At 43.1% G+C, this 19300-nt stretch overlaps 2 protein-coding genes across 2 annotated transcripts; one reads left to right on the top strand and one right to left on the bottom strand.

Annotated features, from left to right (window-relative positions):
- Positions 1-4100: 4100 nt before the first annotated feature.
- On the bottom strand, positions 4101-15553 carry CFAP210 (cilia and flagella associated protein 210). Its single transcript, XM_072121775.1, has 9 exons — positions 15393-15553; positions 14056-14267; positions 12464-12637; positions 10914-11119; positions 9704-9860; positions 9292-9431; positions 7703-7895; positions 5694-5858; positions 4101-4533 (listed from the first exon to the last, which is right to left on the bottom strand). The coding sequence occupies exons 1-9, from the start codon at positions 15457-15459 to the stop codon at positions 4171-4173; spliced, it is 1677 nt and encodes a 558-aa protein (XP_071977876.1). The 5' UTR covers positions 15460-15553; the 3' UTR covers positions 4101-4170.
- Positions 15554-15644: 91 nt separating this feature from the next.
- Positions 15645-19300, top strand: PHOSPHO2 (phosphatase, orphan 2). The gene is made up of 2 exons (XM_072121776.1): positions 15645-15871; positions 18394-19300. The coding sequence occupies exon 2, from the start codon at positions 18402-18404 to the stop codon at positions 19116-19118; it is 717 nt and encodes a 238-aa protein (XP_071977877.1). The 5' UTR covers positions 15645-15871; positions 18394-18401; the 3' UTR covers positions 19119-19300.

The following is a 19300-nucleotide window of genomic DNA, read 5'->3' as shown; positions in this document are numbered from 1 at the left end:
GTTTTTCTTTTTGTAGTAACCCAGAGTTGAGTACTATGGGTCTTCTTCTCCCTGATCCATGTCGGTCTGGGGCAGATTGTAGTTGTCTTAAGACGCACCCTTTCAGTTCTTGTGATGACTTGTGTCTATGGTAACACACAAACTTTGTTTGCTTAAAGGGGTGTTCCATGGCTTTTTTCAAAAGTTTGACATCAATCTCACCGCCTCTATAGCTGTCACAGAAACTCCATCACTTCTTGCCAGAAAACATAACATCAGGATAGAAGCTGCAAACTACAGGCAGATAAGTTATCTGGGGGAAAGGGAAGGTCGGCACATATCTGTGAGAAAAGATATGTAGCAGAGCTGACAGTGTGTAACTTTCATCTCTGATCTCTCTTTTTCTATGTGTCAGATACTAGGGAATGTTCAGAAGCTAAATGAAAGTGTAAACCCTAATAATTTAAGCACATTGTCAGCACACAATGGGGGTCATTTACTAAGGGCCCGATTCGCGTTTTCCCGACGTGTTACCCGAATATTTCCGATTTGCGCCGATTGTACCTGAATTGCCCTGGGTTTTTGGCGCACGCGATCGGATAGTGGCGCATCGGCGCCGGCATGCGCGCGACGGAAATCGGGGGACGTGGCCGAACGAAATCCCGACGGATTCGGAAAAACCGCTGCATTTTAAAAAAAAATTGTGTCGCGAAAATTTCACTCACCTTCATCCTGGATAGGCCGGTGTATTTCGAGGCATTCCAGCGGACTTCAGCGCAGCAGCGCCACCTGGTGGAAGTCGGAGGAACTGCTTTGATGAATCCCGGCCGGACCCGAATCCAGTGCAGAGAACGCGCCGCTGGATCGCGAACGGACCGGGTAAGTAAATCTGCCCCAATATTTCTTAGCACAGAGGAATCCACACTCACTCTGGGATCTTACACTGACAGTCACTGCAGTGACTGCAACAAAACCTGAGGAAAATTGTAAAGTAAGGGGTTTAAATGATCTTTCTTGTGTAAACATCACTAGGGGATTGATTGCGTTGTGTCTCCATAAAAAGAAAAAAAACCTGAAGGTTTAACATTTTTCAGCCTCTTCTGTGTTTTTTTTTGCAGACCCATAGATTTTTTATTTCCCCTCGTGTTCCACATCAGTGAAAAAAAAAGGATGTTTCCTAATTTTTTTTTTTTTTCCACGGACAACGGATCCGTGAAAATACAAACCAATGTGAAAACGCCGATAGAAAAGGCATGAAAATCAACGCCAATGTGAAAGAGCCCTAATGCAAAGAAAATCTATGAAATATTTTGTGCACTCTTGATGTACTTAACTGAGAATTGTTAAAGGTATTACAGTTCAGAAAATATATTTTCAGGCTAGTGACGGAGAAATGACATCAGGTTAGGGATGGGATTTAAAGGGGATGTCCGGGAATAGAAAAAAAAAGTTAATACATTGCTAGGGGTGTATTCAAACAATGAACCCCTTCTACTTGTCTCACTCCTGTTCACCCGTCGTGCCTCCTATTACTTCCAGGACTCTCCTTTTAAACAACATTTTCTACCCCATGTGTCCACAGCCCCCAAAAAATGGAGTTTGTAAACCGCAGAAAACCAGTATTCCAGTGATAAATACCTCAAGCGACAGCACGTGATTTCACTATGCGTAATACTTAATTCCGGTTTCTATAAATCCCATCCATATGGCGTGGTAACATATCGCTGTGTGTCTCTGACTTTACACTACAATTACACTTGTGTCAAAGAAAGAAAGAATGTATAACTACATTGGTGCTGGTCAGACATGATTGGCATCAGCAGCCCCTCAGGTATTGTACTGTATCAGCTTTACTGGAAGGTCTGGTCCAGAAGAACATAGCTGTAAAAGAACCAGAGCCTAAATATATATATTTTTTTTAACTGCAACCACCACTCCTAGTATGTGATGATTGGGCCCTGCTGGGAGTTGTAATATTGTTAGACAGCAGGTGAACCTATAATGGGAGCTGCTTTTCAGACTTGTGACATGATTGGGGCAGATGTTCTAAAAGTTATCTTATCCTCTACCAGATTTTACATACCTTATATACTCAAGTATAAGCCTAGTTTTTCAGCACAAAAAATGTGCTGAAAAACCCAAACTCGGCTTATACTCGAGTCAAAAAAATAAATATATCTAAACTCACCTTTCCGGCGACCCCTGTATATCTTCTGTGCAATCTGTCCGGCAGCAGCAGCAGGCTATATACACTGGGGCAGGGTCTGGCAGGCTATATACACTGGGGAGGCTGTGACCAATGCATTTCCCACCCTCGGCTTATACTCGAGTCAATAGGTTTTCCCAGTATTTTGTGGTAAAATTAGGGGCCTCGGCTTATACTCGGGTCGGCTTATACTCGAGTATATACGGTATATATCATTCAGCAATAGACAATGTGTCTACATTTAAAGGGAACCTGTCATCAGGAATTGGCCTAATAAAGCACTACCAATATAGTGTCAGGTAGTGTAACACCTAGTTTTTCTTTCTTCCATGGTCCAGTGTGGAGGCATCATCTAGAAAATCAACTTTGCAGTGAGATGCAAATTAGATGTACAAAGTCAAGGAGGCGAAGAGTTTAACTCTTAAAGGGAACCTGTCACCAGGAGAGCCATTTTTAGCACTCCCCCAGTCCCCACAGAGCATAGTACATACACTGCCAAAGTGTTTTTGTATTAAAATTAGGTTTTACAGAAAAAAAAAAATATATGTTATATTGTACCTTTCATTAGCATCTGCTGTGTGACTAGGCAGTTGCCAAAAGGGGAGGGTCTGGAAAGGAGCAGTTCCCCCCCATCCTTGGGGAACAGATACTACATGTGACCTTTTCAAATATATGAAAACACCCATCACTGGCCTTAGCGACGCCCCCTGCTCCTCTACAGCCAATCCCGAGTGAGGGGAGTTATTCATATATTTAAAAAGGTCACATGTTTCCCAAGGGTGGGGGGAACTGCTCCTTTCCAGCCCCTCCTTTTTGGCAACTGCCTAGTCACACAGCAGATGCTAATGAAAGTGATGTCTCCGGATGTAGGACCATCAATTACATTGATGGTATTTTTCTGAGGAAGAGAGAGCTTGACTTCAGTGTTAAAATATCCACCTCCTTGACTTTATACAACCAATTTACATCTTACTTCAAAGTTTATTTTCTGAAAGATACCGCCAAACTGGGTCATGAGAGAAACATAATCTGTAAGGTGTTCAGCTGCTTGGCAACATACTGGTAGTGGTTTATTAGGTACATTTTTGATGACAGGTTCCCTTTAAGTTAAGACTTGTCTATATCTTGGCTTTGTGTATGCAAGAAAATTGGGCCAAAATTATTGCATTTGTATAATCATTAGTGTAGTTTAGGTTGTGCCCTTTTGTTGGCCATAATAAACTCTTTACAAGGTGTCCTGCATACGCTAGAGCAGTGGTGGCGAACCTATGGCACGGGTGCCAGAGGTGGCACTCGGAGCCCTTTCTGTGGGCACCCAGGCCATCACCAGAGATGACTCCAGGTATCTTCCAACAGTCCCAAACAGCCCAGGAATTGCTGTACACGGAGGTATTTTAAAGTGACAGCTCTACCTGGGACTACCGGAGAAGTGGGAAGGTGTGGACAGATCTGGACTATCATTGTAGCTCCTGCTCCGGCCATGACAATTCTTCCTGTTTATGGGATCCTTGATGGAAGCTATAATGATTGTCCAAATTTCTTCTATTTTCTGCTTTATTGGTGTCCTCAGGGGCTGCTATCAATGTAAGCTGTGACAGAAAAGGGAGTATAACTCACAAATTAAATTTCTGCGTTGGCATTTTGTGATAAATAAGTGGGACTTGGTTGTAGTTTGGGCACTCAGTCTCTAAAAGGTTCGCCATCACTGTGCTAGAGGTTGTCCTGTGAATCCTGGTCTGTACGGTGGTTGGATTTCATGGACCGAACACAGAGTTGAGGACATGACTGTGGTAATTGTTTGGCGTTACGCAGCTCTGCACAAAATCTGATCACTATCACTATGCGGTCCGGCTTCCAAGGTGCAAGACATTTTTTTTTTCTTTTAAAGAGTAACCTTAAAAAAAAAAAACACATCTTTGGGGAATCTATTCTACTTGTATTCAAAATATACATTTTATATGAAGTGATGGTACAATCGCCCATAATCAGAATGTGAAGCCGAGTCTTCTCTTTCCTTTTTCTACGTCACCAGCATCATAAATTTCCTTTATCTGTTGGGTGGTGCCGGTCTGATAAGTCGGCAGCTGAACCCCGCTGGTATCCTGCACCTGATAACTAGGGCGAATGCCTCCCCTGTCAGAGTAAACTGGACCACGTCCTCCTCCGGTTCCCTTCTGCGCCGCCTTTATAAGTGGCAGTGGGTTTCGGCCAGCTTTGGTGACAGAATCGATCACTTCCTTGGCATACTCCTGGAATACTTCCTCTTCTTTAGCCACGAGAGCTTCATTCTTCTTGGCATACTCAAACTCGGCCTCTTTTTCTGCTTGTGCCATCGTCTTCTTTCCAGCCTAAGAAAATCAGGAAAAAAAAAAACCTGTATATCTAGACGAGGCCTTTAGAAGCACAGAAATGATTTTACATACTTTCTGTCTGGCATTGCCTAATTTGCTGCACTGTAATTGTGAACCCTCTTATTGTAACCACAGAGAGTTGTTAGATAATATTAAGCACACCATATATAATGTCCTCATGCTAACCATGTCAATACTCTGTGGAGGATTTTTAAGTCATCCCTCATCCTGTGGATAACTTATGAAGTTTGGACAACTTATCCAATCTGTGGGAGAGTCCTACAAATGGGACCCCCACGATCATGAGAACGAGGATCCAATCATCGTTAGGGGTTTTGTGGATTGGGGATAACTTCAAAAGTTGAGACAACCCCTTTAAAAAGAAGATTTCTCCTATTTCAGTGGGGCTGGAGAAATCCACTACAATCTGTAGCAGAACCTGAAATCAAATCTGTTGTATGTATTACACGTGGATGTGGTGTGGATTTCTACCTGGATTTAACCATGGAGCTGGTGTGTGCCTTTAGGTGTTACAAAGCTGTAAGTTCTACAAACTGTTAATTTGTACAAATATAGTGGCAAATTTTCCTTCCTCTAAACCTAAAGGCGGTCGAAAATTTGCTGTGTGCCGTTGGCTGTTAATACAGATAATACAATACTTTTTTAATGGATCAGTGCCCGCGACTGTTATTTTATCGGACTGTGCGACTGATCTGTTAGAAAGTAGAGCACGTCCTAGACAAAACCTGTTTTTAATGGATCACTAAGACTATAATTTATCAGGATCCATGAAAAACTAATGGCAGACTGAAGAAAAATGGCCATAAAAAATGGACATATGTGTAAGTTTTCACGGCTGGTTTGGTCTACATTCATGTGCAGATGGCACGCCATATTACCTGCCAAAAACCTCCTGCAATCCACCAGCCGTTAATTTTCTGTTGCATTCAGAGTGCAAAATCCCTTTACGGAATGGGAAGAAATTTTACCTCAATAACTGAGCTGCATGAAAAAATATCTGACGTGGCAGCCTAAAAGAGCAGACGGCAACTGCAATCATGGAATCCACTGTCATAAATCTAACATCTATGGGAGACTAAGACTCCTATCTGCAGGACTGTATTCCCAAAGAGATGCAAGTTGTGCAGTGCTCTTACCATCTGCTGGATCTGCATGGTCTGCACTTTCTTACATTCATCCTCCACTCTCTTCATTTTCTCCATTTGTTGTGCGATAAAGTAGTTATCCGCTTCCTTTATCTCATAAAGAGCCTGTAATCCTTTCATTTTTTCTTGCTTTTCTTCTTCCTCTTTTTTCTTCCTCTAATATATAGAAATATACAATATGCAGGTCTATAAAAAGCTGTTTTTTCACAGGTTGCACATACAGTTGGCTTTCTCCCAATGAATTAAGCAACGTGCTGGCTGGAATGGACCACCAGCAAAATATAACACAGGATCATACTAGCCCAGAACCAGAGGATCCTCTGGAACACCAGTGCTTCTGCCGATCAATATTTAGTTCTGTAAAATCTCTCAGGGTCAGTGTTGCTATCCCTTTATGTCCGGCCATAGACGAGAATAACGTGAATGAAGATAAAAGAAAAAATTGGGTATATGTTGTTAGGTAACTAAAGGATTCAGTATCACAGCTTCTTAGACTGGGGCAAATTTACTATTGTGGTTGTTTTGTCTCCACATCTTACTGCGTATGTCAGAGAGTTGCAGCTCACCGCGCAAGTGCCGGAGATGCTTTCTGCGGTGTGTGGACGTCACACATGGGCAGCAGCTCATTCTTCTATGTCGTAGCTGCCGCCCATCCATGACGTTAGAGCAGTGATCCCCAACCTTTTTCTGCCCAGGGACCAGCTGTAAAACATACATTTTCTTCAGGGACCAGTTCGGTGGGGGTTGCGGACTGGTGTCATAGTTTCATAGCTAAAAATGTATATTTGAATGCTCCACCATAACTCCCTGTGTGCTTAGCTTACATTGTTCCATTTCCTGAAGAAGCACCCCAACTTGTATTGCATGCTCCCCTCCCATGTCCCCTTTACTGCAATATGTCTTCCCTCCATGTCTCCTTTCCTTTGCTTCCCTCACCATATGCTTCCAATGTCCCCTTTCCCAGCCGAACTGTCAAAAACAAAAGTACTTACCTTCCTCATTCCCCTGCAAAAGTCTTCTCTTCCTTCCCTTCACTAATAGCATGATGTTATGACATCATGATGCTTGTCGTCAATAGAGCAGTGGATTATTTGGTGTTTTTTTTTTTGTTTTACAGAGGTCAGGCGCGGCCCAGTACCAGGTGTTCCAAGGCCCGGTCTTGGGCCACGGACCGGTGGTTGGGGAACACTGCGTTAGAGGGATGGAGTGGAACGTGGGGGGCTGGAAAAAGACCTGGGATCTGACGTCCGTTGGATTTTGAATGCCCACTGTGGGAATTACACTGTTTGATCACAGCCAAACTGTACTGCTCAGAAATATAGGAAAAGCAAGTGTGCAATGGACAAGTTACGGGCTTTTGGAACATGTGCTTGAGGGAAAACGTGGGCTGTGGTGACAGCTTCCCTTTAATGGAATCATACATAGCAAGTAAGCAGTATTATGTAGCAGCCCTGGAGAAATGTGTAACTATACATTTGTGTGTGCTGTTAGTAGCAGCAGAATTGTGAAACATACATTTCTATTCCAGGAGTGTAGTTGGACTGGGAGCACTGGGGGAGTCTCTTCACACTACTGTCTTGTCCACCTCTACTGCAATATCTAACCAGAAGCCTGATACTGCACTTACTCAGAGAAGAGAAAGGTGTGCTGTGTTCAGTGAAGAGATCTCCCACACTAGTGCTCAAGGTATAACAACAATCCTAGAATAGCAACTAACAACACGCACAAAGATATGATTACTCAGCTCTCCAGGGCTATTACCTAACACTGTCTACAGCTTTGCATGGTCAAAACTGTTGGTAAACTCAGTTTTAATATATCACATTGAATACTTTATCAACACTTTAATGCTTTATCAATCAGTCACTCTTAATGGCACCTCCACCAACCTGCTCAGTATGGATTATGTGGGTCAGTGAAATTGTCATAAATTATAAGATACTTTATGACGATTTTAACAAAATCGCAGCTAATCTGAGAGATCAAAATCTGGCACTCACCATGGCGATTCTGTGCGCGGTTATCGCCTTCAGCTCAGCTTTTCTCTTTCCCTCTTTTTCCTCACTCTCTCTTCTCAGCCTTGCTTCCATCTCATCCAGCGCTCTAGTCAGACGTTCTTCTTCATCATCCAGCTTCTGCTGCATCTGCGCTGCCAGTAGTTCAGTAATTTTATCCCTCCGTTCCACTGTTTTCCTATTCCACAAGAAGATGACAACTCTATTGTTAGAGCTTTAAATACACATGCAGGTTGTAGCATTTTCAAGAATCTCAGGTGCTTGGTTGTGTCATGTTAGCTAGGGACAAAGAGACCGGAGGTAACAGGTAAGGCAAAACGTCCAGGGCAAAATATGACACTTCTCTGCTAATTTTCACATTGGTGGGATTGGATTTCTAGGTAAATGGATGAGACTTCATATTAAAGAGGTAATTCCAGAAAGGATATTTCATTCCCTACCTGAGGGGTGGGCACTAGTTTAATGGGGTAAAATATTGGTGACAGTCACTTAAGACCCCCATACACAATACATAAAATTACCCTTCAGTTATTGTGGTCACACAGAACAGGGGCAAGTCTTTCCAGCGACTATACAGAGAAAGTGTATAATGAAAAGACTTTCACATGTTCAACCATTCTTTGTTGTGGCTCACAATAAATGAAGACCTAACGGAGAGAGATGTGAACTAGACCTAAGGGTACGTCCACAAATTCAGGTTTGCAGATGCAGTTTTCAAAGTCCAAACCAGTTGTGGAGTGTAAGAAGGAGTAGCACCTCTCAATGAAATGTTCTTACCAATTATGATCCGCACCCCATAAGTTTGGTCCAACAAACTTGCTCGATGAGGGACATTTATCAATGATGTAAGCTTTGTCTGGTGTAGAATTGAGATATTGCCTGTAAAAATTTGGCAATAGCGAGCATGCAGGCCCTCACTGCCACCAGGAACCCCCCCTTCACACCCCTTGTAAAGAGAGAAAAACTGGTGTACGAGCGACTGACAAATGTGCCCGCATGTGTCTGTTTTATTGTCTGTGTCTGATTTACCCATCTGAACCTGGAACTGCTGCAGTGAACTGACACACTGGGGCACATTTACTAAGGGTCCGCACACCGCATTTCCGTCGGATTTCCTGACTATTTCCGATTTGCGCTGCATTTAACAGGGGTTTTTGGCGCACGCCGACTTTCATGTGAAACAAATAGGGGGCGTGTACAATCCGACTGTTTCGGACTAAGCGTGGGATTTAAAATTCTAATTGTGTCGCAATACATGCACTCACATGCACCGGGAAGAAGATGGTGAACTCCGGCGGACCTCAGCGGGGAAGCGACCCATGCAGGATATTGGGCACACTATCTTAGTGAATCGCGCCGGAATTCATCCTCGTCGGACAACGCACCTCGGGAATCCCAACAGGACTGGGTAAATAAATGAGCCCCACTGAGTTCAGCTCAGCAGTTCTAGGTTTGTCAGTCCAAACTCTCCAAAACCACACTAAATTTTACTAACCTTGTGCAGCGTTTGGTGCAATATTTCATGCTAATGACTTTCAATTCTCTTTGGCATCTGGCTTTATAAATGTCCTCACCTATGTACTTCCTCCTCTCTCTGTTTTTTCAGGTTTGCCATTTTTTTCTTTGCAAGCACATAACGTCGTATCAGGTCGTCATTCTCTTCTTCCATCTGTTTCTCAAGAGCTCGAAGGAGGTCTCTATCAGAAATGTGTGCCTAGGAACAGTGATGACAGTGTAAGTAATCCGTATGCTCACTTTTATTCTCTCATACTATGAGATATGAAGATCAGTCATTAGTAGATCTGTAGACTCCCAGGCAGTTTCTTACAGGTATATTGCTGCGATATGCTATGACTTTATGAAGGTTGGATTAACAATCTCTGGGACTCCTCATGCGATTGAACGGTTCACAGCATTATTATCTGTAGAAGACACTGCCTGAGCATCTTATAAATGCAGCAGCATTTCCCCCCTCCCCCGGCTCACAAGATAAGTCTTCATCATTTGTTTTTTCTCCTCCGTCTTCAGCTTGTGTAACTTCTGCATTTCATACTCGTACAGCCGGGCCTGCCTCTGGATCTCTTCACTTTCTCTGTGGCTGGTGCGTTTCTCTAAGTCAGCAGCGTGTTTGTGCTCCTCTATCCTGGGAACAAACGTCATAGTAATTAATTATCAAACAGAAAACAAATCTTTACATTACAATTGTTTAAATTGGTCCAAATCCCCTAGTCCTGGATCTCAGATTAGCTAATGACAGAAATTATAGGCAGTGATTTGTGGACACAGTTTGTCATCTAACCTGTTTTGCTATGGTGTATTTGTAGGGGGACTATCTATCTGGACATTGCCGCAGTTTGAAGATGGATGTCCTACGGCTTAGGGAAACCAGTGTGCAGTACCGAGAATCGAGCAAGGAAAGTCATCGGCTCAGGACGGACATAGTTAATAATCAGGCCGTAGGTCGGGGCAGCAGCACTGATTTGAAGTCAGAAGAAAGCTGGGTTCAATCTATAATAACACTAATAATCTTTATTTATATAGCACCATCATATTCCATATGAGATTAGCAGGTCAAGGATTAGTATTAACAGAGGTCAGGAGTCAGGAACAAGCCAACGTCATTTACATAGGAAACAATAATTAGAAAGCCCTTAACTTATTGCTCAGGAACCTGTGGGGTAGGTGCCTTATATGATCAGTTGAATGAGGTGCTGGGCTCTTACAAAGTAGCATGGAGTGCAGTGCAGTGTGAGCTACCCAGCACCATGCGACTCCAGACACACTGTAGCTCTCTGCGGTTTCCAATCTAGAAGTAATGATGTCATCACGTACATTGTGCATGTAACAGCCTACCCAATTGACTGACACAATGTACATGATGTCATCATTTCTATCACCACCAGAAGCTGTGCGAATCAGAAAACAAAACCGAAACCAGGGCGACCCTCTGGGGAGGTGAGTGTGTGACGATTTTTCAAATACTACACAAAAAATGCCCACCTGAGTTTTTGCCAAATGTCAGAAAACCCCTTTAGTGTCAGTCATATTGATAACCATCCATATTGTATTAACTCTGGGGTTTTCTGATATTCAAGCACCTTATTTACAGTATCCCGAGTACTTACTAGCATTGTAGATGAGAACCTAAAGATAGAAGGAAACAATGGTGATGATGAATTTGGAAATCTCTACATACTGCTTCAGAAGATCTTGTGCATTATTCTTCCTCTGGGTGGACCTCTGCAGCGCCTTCTGCTGGTCATTATAAATACTTTCTTCCAATTCCCTCTGCATCTTGGCCAGGGTGTCCTTGTCTTGCCGATTGTTCATATTCATACGTTTGCTTTTCAATTCTAACTGGGCATCTCGTTCTTTTATGACCTCAGTAAGCAGCAAAGCGCTCTGTAATAAGACAGGGAACAGTGTAACTTCCCAGACACCTCGGACACCCATTTAGCAGATCACCATAACAGAGAGCTCAGAACTATTAAAGGGATTGTCAGGAAAAGGAAAAAATGTATTATCTGGAGCATTCCTGTGTTGATATGGCGCGATCTGCTGTCCTTTTAATTCCTTCTCAATGTCGACCTAATGTGCCCAGTGCTGTTGGTCGCACATGCTCAGTGTCACTGTGCAGACCCTCTACTGCACAAGTGGCACAAGAATGATTCCTGCAGTAATACAAATAGCAAACAAACAGATGTGTACTAGACGTACTGCACAGTACTGAGAAGGAATCATAAGAACAGTAATAGAACCGCAACAGTAAGAAACATAATAAGTATGTAACAGCAATATCTACGCATATGTTTGCTGGTTCCAGAAATTGCAAAAATGAATATTTATTAACTCAGAAATGAAAGCTTCTATAATATGTGAGTAAAGAGCTCCCGTTTCCGCTATCATGACCACCTTGCCCTAGACCTTGGTCAGGTTTTTAGTATCCCATCACTGGAAAAGGAAAACAATGCAGTCTCGATACCCAATTTTGTCAGATTTCTGATTGATTACCATAGGATTAGTAATCAGCATCAGATTGTAGGGGGGGTCTGACACTCAGGACCCCTACTGATCAGTTTATTTTGTCTCAACTCAACAAAGAACAGAGTCAAAAGTATAGCTGAGTTCTCTGTGTTAGAGCTGTGTTATTAAAGCTCCATGCTCTGTGCCGATTCTGATACCAGACTCAACAGAAATCAACGGATTGATGGTTGTCTAACATTTAGGATCTCCACCAAGAAGATATTGATTGTGACTCCTTACACTACGAAAATTAGACTTTCATCAAGAAAGATTCTGCAGGTTTCTCTGTGTGCTCCTATGCATATCTATATGTTTCATTGGTGTAACAGAGAGAAAGTGCCCGTTGATTTCTGATGAAATGATGCAATAAGAAATAAGAGCAGTAAAAATGTGATATAGAATCAGAGTAAGGCTACATTCACACTAACGTAGCCCAGCGGGCATACCTTCGCCGTGATGGAGAGGAGAAAAGGTGACCCCTCCCCTCTCCATTGCGATGCATGGCGCCGTAACACGGGGAAAGATAGGACATGTCCTATCTTTTCCCCGTGTACAGAGCGGTATGATGAGGCACATGTGCTGCTCTATACCACTCTGTGCGCCCATTGCCGGCCTATGGGGGGGCTTATATAGGCATGCTTGAGGCCATATATACATTTCCCAACGGTTGTGTGAATGTAGCCTAAAACAGCTGCATTGTGGGAGAGTCTGTGGTTGACTTACATGAAAGGTCTTGACTTTGTCATTCTGGTAGTATTGCTTGAGCCTGGCGTTCTCTATCGCTTGTCTCCTCTTTTCTGCCTGGTACTGCGCCTCCTCCAGATCAATCTTTTGCTTCTCTTCTTCTTCTCTTTCTTCCCTAAGTTTCTTTGCTTGCAATTTTTCCTTCCTTAAACCCTGTAAAAAAGAAAAAAGTTACAAGTTGAGAAAATATTGGAAAATAGAACATTCTTATTGTGTTTAATTGCTTAAAGAGGCTATACCAAGTTAGAATCTGATCTGTGGCAGCAAGATTCGACGGAAACCTAAAAAATACAGATGAAAAACGCAAGAATTCTCAATAGAAAATCCAGCCCTGTCCCTGTGATGACTGCCGTATTAGGTCTTTACATCCAGGGGTGCACCAGCCATGAAGCGAGATGAGCCTCTTACCTCAGACAGCACTACCTGCAGCAAGCTGGGGTGGGACAGCACCAGTCACCAGAACATGGACACTTAAAAATAGTGTCTCCTCACACCTGATATCACCATGGATGTGTGACACTGCATGGAGAACCGCTTGCTAAAATAAATAACCTGATGCATTATTATTGGATGGGGGATGGAGGACAATCTAAAGCAGGTATCGGCCAGCAGAGAGTTAATGTCCATCCATGCTTACAGCAGTCATTGAGGGTGCTTCTTCTAATGCAATGTCTTTATATGGGGCCGTATCAGAGTGCAGGACATGGCATCCTGCGGAAGCTGCTGATGGGATGTGTTATTTCTGATCTCCTATATCTAAGTGGTTTCAGAGGGAGGGGCTGTCTTGGTCACCCATCAGCACCCCACAGCTCCAATTGGAAGATGCTGAGGATATTGCATAGCAGATGGGGTTGCTTTGAAGGAATGTCCTAACTTTTTAGTAGGCCATGTTGGAGGAAAAAGTCTATCAAATTTAAAAAAAAAAAAAAAGACACAAGCAAAACACAAAAAACACCTTTAAAAATGCACACTCTGCAGAATTTCCATGTCTGTACTTTTTTTCTTTAGCAGCCATATTGCATCAAAGACAAACCAGAGAAGTTTGAATTCTGCAATAGAATCCAAGGCACAAAATTTACTTGCTGTGGATACAAGGGGTGATGCCACTAATGGCGTTTTTGGTCTGTTTTTAAGCTTGCGTTTTCAGTCAGTTAAAAAATGCATCCGTTTTTGACCGTTTACCATGCGTTTGGCTGTTTACAACCTGTTTATCTAGTAAGATAATTGGGAAAAAAGGACAAAAACGGTCAAAACGGATGCTTTAAAATGGACTTAAAACGCCCTTACACTAATGCACTAATGTGCTGTGGATTTTCTGTGCGTTTTACATATGGTGTACAGATGGACCTAATGTATTACTATACACAAGAAAAGGTTCTACAAAAATACTGCACAGTCCCAAATGATATGTCATCAACTATCATTAAGATATAGGCTGGTGTGACTAGGGAGATTCAGCTTACACCCTGCACCAGATAAAATAATATCACATCCGCGTACATGTTATATTGTGTGCAGAGCCTCTGACTCCGTTCAGTTTGTGAATGGGGGTCTACTAGGGTAGCACTTACTGATATGGTGTTGGTCCAGTTTTTCACCATTTCCTTGGAACGTAAGTGCAAGTCTTCTCTTTCCTTCCTCTCATCATAAAGTTTCCTTGCTTCTTTCTCCAATGAGCTTCCATAGCTGGTAATACGCTCCCACTCTGCTCTTGGGAGAACGGCAACTTCTCGGAGATCTACGGTTACCCCGGATGTGGCCGCCATGTCTCCTTGAGAGATCTCTATTGTAATAAAAAAAATTAAAAAAAAAAAAGATTTTGGTCAATTAAAGTATAAAAATTAACCAGTGGCATGTTAATTCCTAACACCTATTCATTCTAGTTGCTATTTCTGGCACTGCTTTGGGCATTGATAAGAGATGCTTGGATGACCCTGCATGATGTTAGAAATAAAGGCACTTACAGCGCGATATAACTGTACATGTTCCTGGCCACACTGCACTAGAAATACTAACATTTTGCACAAAGAATTTTGCAAATCTTTATACATTTGTAGTATTTTAGTATCGTAGTATTAAAACATATACGATAAGCAAAAAATACATAAAGCATATGTTAGAATTACAAATATTAGTAATTTTAGTTTGATGTACTTTACATTTTCTGGTCAGACTAACAGTCTGGTAGCAGGACTAAGATGCACATCCAAGATGAAAAGAAATGTCAACAAAGGAAAATAATCCAAAAATCATTAACAAATTAACTCCCAACTTCCAATCAGAACAATATAGATCCATAATCTCCCTACCCCGGTATCAGTCGAACTCCCCTTTCCCTTAACTAAGGTTTATACTCTTGTGATGTGGGAACATGAAGGAAATCTACCATCAGGATGAAGGATTGTAAACTATGCACACTGTCACACTGGTGTGTACCCCCTCTGGCGGGATCTGCTCTGTTTTTAGCTTTAAAAAAAAACGTAAAAATTATGCAAATGAGCCCGAGGGGCTCCAGGCTCCATTAACACCTATGGAGAACGGAGCCCCTCAGGGTCATTTGCATACATTTTTTTCCCAAAAACCAGGGCATGAGAAGCTAAAAGAAGAGCAGATCCTGCCAGTGGGGGCACACAACAGCATGTAAGTGTGCTTGGTTTACAATCCTTCATCCTGATGGTAGATTTCCTTTAAAGGGGTATTCCGGATTTAATCTAAAACATATAACCGCCCGGGGGAGGGGGGAATTTGTTATCCATGGCCTCCTGCTAAAATCAGCTTTTAAAATTATGCCAATGATCAAGAAGGGTTATGGGGGCGGTGTTACTGTAAGGGACTTTTGGAAAGTTGCAGGTGGTGGAGCTCTGAACCCCCATTACTGATTGAGGCTGCTTCCTCACATCTCCATTACCTGTCCGCATCCTACTGGAGCCTCTCCTGCGGCCGTACTGCACCACAGGCCCGGACACCGCCGCCATGATATCCCCTCCACTAAGCCTTCCGCGTCCTCACGTCACCCAGACAACCAGCCAGGACGTGCATCATATGTTGCCTAGTTACCAAACCGGAAGTACCAACCGGAAATAGAGGGGAGAGACTGGCATCCACTGCGCATGCTCAGTCCATGTTCAACTTTATCAATACAAACATTAGCACATTTTACGATTTTGTTACACAGAACCATCGACACTGCCCGAACTCAGCATGGCCGCCGCACGCCTGTGACGTAATTACCAGCGCTGGCCCAAAGCTGGAAGTTGCCCTCATCCAAGATGGCGGCCAGGTGTTAGTGACGTCAGCTGGAACCTTGCCCGCGGGCGCTGCGCTGAAAGTGTCGCTGGTTTGTGTTTAGCTTCTGCAAATCTGGAGGAAAGAAACGGATAGGGACTGGTAAATATAACGTTACCCTTACAAGGTCTCTGTTATCTGTATGTCTTGTTAGCAGGTGGTCTCCTGGCTTCATCCCACCTTTTAATGCAGGTGTTAGTAGCCAGATGTTGTTGGACTACAACTCCCAGCATGCACTGATGAAGCTACACAGTAATGACCCCCTCCATTACACCCTATGAGGATCTTCTCCATATTTTTCTATATCCAAATTTAGAGGTGTCATTACCTTTTATGAGTTTACATATAAAAAATTTTGCTTTACAGATTTTGATTTAATATAGTTATATATATACATAGTTGCTTTCAAAATTTTGCTCATCGTTGTTGAAACAGAAAGCGGTTTAGCTCCACCCCATCATCGGACATGTGACCTAACTGTTTGTGCTGGACCTGTGCATCCCCTTTAAGGCAGCTATTGAAATTGTGGCCAGATCTTTTTCGGTTCCATAGTGTATTTCCAGCGCTCGAAAAGTATTGAACGTGGCGGTCATTCCTTAGTGTGGACCCTTGTATGATAGTCACTGAGCGTCAAGAATGGTCAACATGACCATATTTGCATCTCTCCCGGCCAGAGATAACTACTTTAGTATTGGAGACAAGTAGTGTCGGCTTAGTAGCTAGTTCCCATGTTGAATTATCAAACCCACGTTCATGAATAGAACATGCAAGAAAAACAAAAGAGGGGAAAATTGTTTTTCCAGCAATTCTATTGTTGCAAATGTAGGATGTAGATTGGTGATGAGGGATCAATATCTGATCTCCATGGGCACTAAAATGAGTGTCCAAAGTTCCCCCCCATCCCATCACTCTTCTCAATACATGACTGGTGTTGGAATGGAGCAATGGTCACACATGGGTCCTGCTGCTCCATATTGCATAAATCCAGTGACCTTAAAGGGGTTTTTCCACGAACAAAAGTTAGGCCCTATCCAATGGATAGGACCTAACTTGCTGATCAGTGGGGGTCTCAGTGATGAGACCCCCACAGATCACGAAAACGAGGGTCCCATGTACCTCTGTCGGATCCCTTGTCGCTCCGTCAGAGAAGACGGCCACGCATGACTGTTCTGCTCCATTAATCTCTATGGAGCTGACGGAAATTGCCGAGCGCTGCGCTCAACGATCTCTGTCAACTCCATAGAGAATAATGGAGCAGAGTGGTCATGCATTTGCGGCCGTCTGCTCCATTAGTCTGACGGAGCAGTGAGGGGTCAGCACTGAGACCCCCCACTGATGGATAGAACCTAACTTAAGTTTGTGAGAAAACCCCTTTAAATAAAGGGACTCAAGACCGTATGATAAATGAGGCCCTTGCCATCATAACCCTATACATCAAAAAGTTATCACCAATGCTTTGGTTGCAGGCCTATGGGGGCCGTATATTCGTCCCCCAATGGCCCTGTGAATGTAGCCTTACCCCTGCACTTCCTGTAATCTCATCAGCAGTGAGCACACATTCGGAGTGGGTAGTGATCCATGCACACTGTAACAGCCTTTGAAGCTACAGCACAGAGGGGCTCTGGTAATGCCCCCAAAACCTTTTGGGATCATTAGCATAATTTTTAAAAGTTGATTTTAGAAGGAAGGAGACCATAGATAACAAATATAAAAAGATTACCACTGTCACAGTACCTTATGAGTAAGTGTCCCTGGTTTATGAGGCTTGCTTTTGATGGTAGATTTCCTTTAAAATGGTAAAACTGTCCTGACATCTGATTTAAATGTTGTGCAGTGAATTAAGCCACAGATCTTAATCCTTTAGAATTGATATGGAATCCACCAATCAGCTGTTTACATAGACCACGTCATTTTCCCAGGGGTCATTGTTCTTCACAACTTACTTAAAGAGGACCTGTCACCCCGAAAATGAGCCCCAACAAATGTGTCCCCCATAATCCTCTCCCCAGCCCCTTTCTCCCCAGCCAGTTGTTTAAAAAATTTATTTGTGCTAAGTTGATTTAGACTGATCCGATCTCTTACTAAATAAGAGGTTGGATTCTCGTATCTTGTGTCAGTGCAGTCGGCCTTGTTCATTAGGGGGCCGGCCGACACACCCCCAGCACGCCCCGTCTGCGGGGACCTGTACACCCGTCTGTGGTATTCTTTATATACAGCGCGGCCACAGACTTTCTTCTTCACAGCGCCAGGTTTACACAGGGGCGTGCTGGGGGTGTGTCGGGCCGGCCCCCTAATAAATAAGGCCGACTGTACTGACACAAGATACGAGAATCCGTCCTCTTATTTAGTCAGAGGTCGGATTGGTTTAAATCAACTTGGCACAAATACATTTTTTTTAAAAACTGGCTAGGGAGAAAGGAGCTGGGGAGCACATTTGTTGGGGCTCATTTTTGGGGTGACAGGTCCTCTTTAACATAGTGTTGTATAGCTAAATATATGTTTGTTTTATTTCTGGCCCCCAGGAGGATTTTCCCATATTCATGGAAGTCTCCTTTAACAACATACTCTGTTTTATTGATTAAACCTGTGAACATATCTCTTACCACCTTTACCTTTGTCCCTAGGTGCCGCCATGAAGATTCTCCTGGTGTTTGACTTTGACCACACTATTGTGAATGATAACAGTGACACCTGGATTGTCCAATGTGCTCCAAATAAGAAGCTGCCCAACGTCTTACAAAACTCTTATGAGAAAGGGAAATGGACAGAATACATGGGAAGGATTTTCACCTACCTAGGAGAACAGGGAATTCGTGAGGATGACATGAAGAGGATCATGATCGCTATACCTTATACTCCTGGGATGACGGAGCTTCTACATTTCATTGGCCAAAACAAAGACCGTTTTGATTGCATCATCATCTCCGATTCCAACACCATTTTTATTGACTGGATCCTAACCCATGCCAACGTAAACGCAGTGTTCGATCAGGTGTTCACAAACCCCGCAACCTTCGACCGCTTTGGGAACCTCACTGTGCAGAATTTTCACGTTCACCACTGTGCCACCTGCCCGAAGAACCTGTGCAAGAGAAAAGTGTTGGAAGAGTTTGTGGCCAAGCAGACGTCAAACGGAGTGCAGTACTCGAAAATTGTTTATATTGGAGATGGGAGCAATGACCTCTGTCCCGTAACCTTCCTGAAGAAGGGCGATGTTGCCATGCCCAGGGTGGGTTACACCTTGGAGAAGAGAATCGCCAAGGATATTGAGCTCATCGATTCTTCTATAAGCGTTTGGTCAAGTGGGGCCGAGATACTTTCTCACCTAAAGCATCTACTGGAGGAGTAATCTTCTACTATAACCTTCACGGTCTGTAAAAACCATCAGAACTCATCATGTCAACGATTAACATTAACATGGTAAACAGTCGGTAATGTTTTACCCTGCAATATGTCAAGATCGTAAGCGCACAATTGGTATATTTATCCTAAATGTCAATAAATGTTTCCTAATGATACTTTGCACTATAA

Source organism: Engystomops pustulosus, chromosome 8, assembly GCF_040894005.1.
Source record: "Engystomops pustulosus chromosome 8, aEngPut4.maternal, whole genome shotgun sequence".
In the NCBI taxonomy this organism is placed as follows: Eukaryota; Metazoa; Chordata; class Amphibia; order Anura; family Leptodactylidae; genus Engystomops; species Engystomops pustulosus.
Note: the sequence above shows the minus strand (reverse complement) of the source record. Positions and strands in the feature narration are given on the sequence as shown.

Coding starts and splice junctions, on each gene's coding strand:
- CFAP210 (XM_072121775.1), bottom strand. CDS start 15,459: ATGGCGGCGGTGTCCGGGCCTGTGGTGCAGTACGGCCGCAGGAGAGGC. Junction 9,432..9,703: donor AAATGATGAAGACTTATCTT/GTGAGCCGGGGG, acceptor CACTGTTCCTAG/GCACACATTTCTGATAGAGA. Junction 4,534..5,693: donor CCATGCAGATCCAGCAGATG/GTAAGAGCACTG, acceptor TGATTTTCTTAG/GCTGGAAAGAAGACGATGGC.
- PHOSPHO2 (XM_072121776.1), top strand. CDS start 18,402: ATGAAGATTCTCCTGGTGTTTGACTTTGACCACACTATTGTGAATGAT.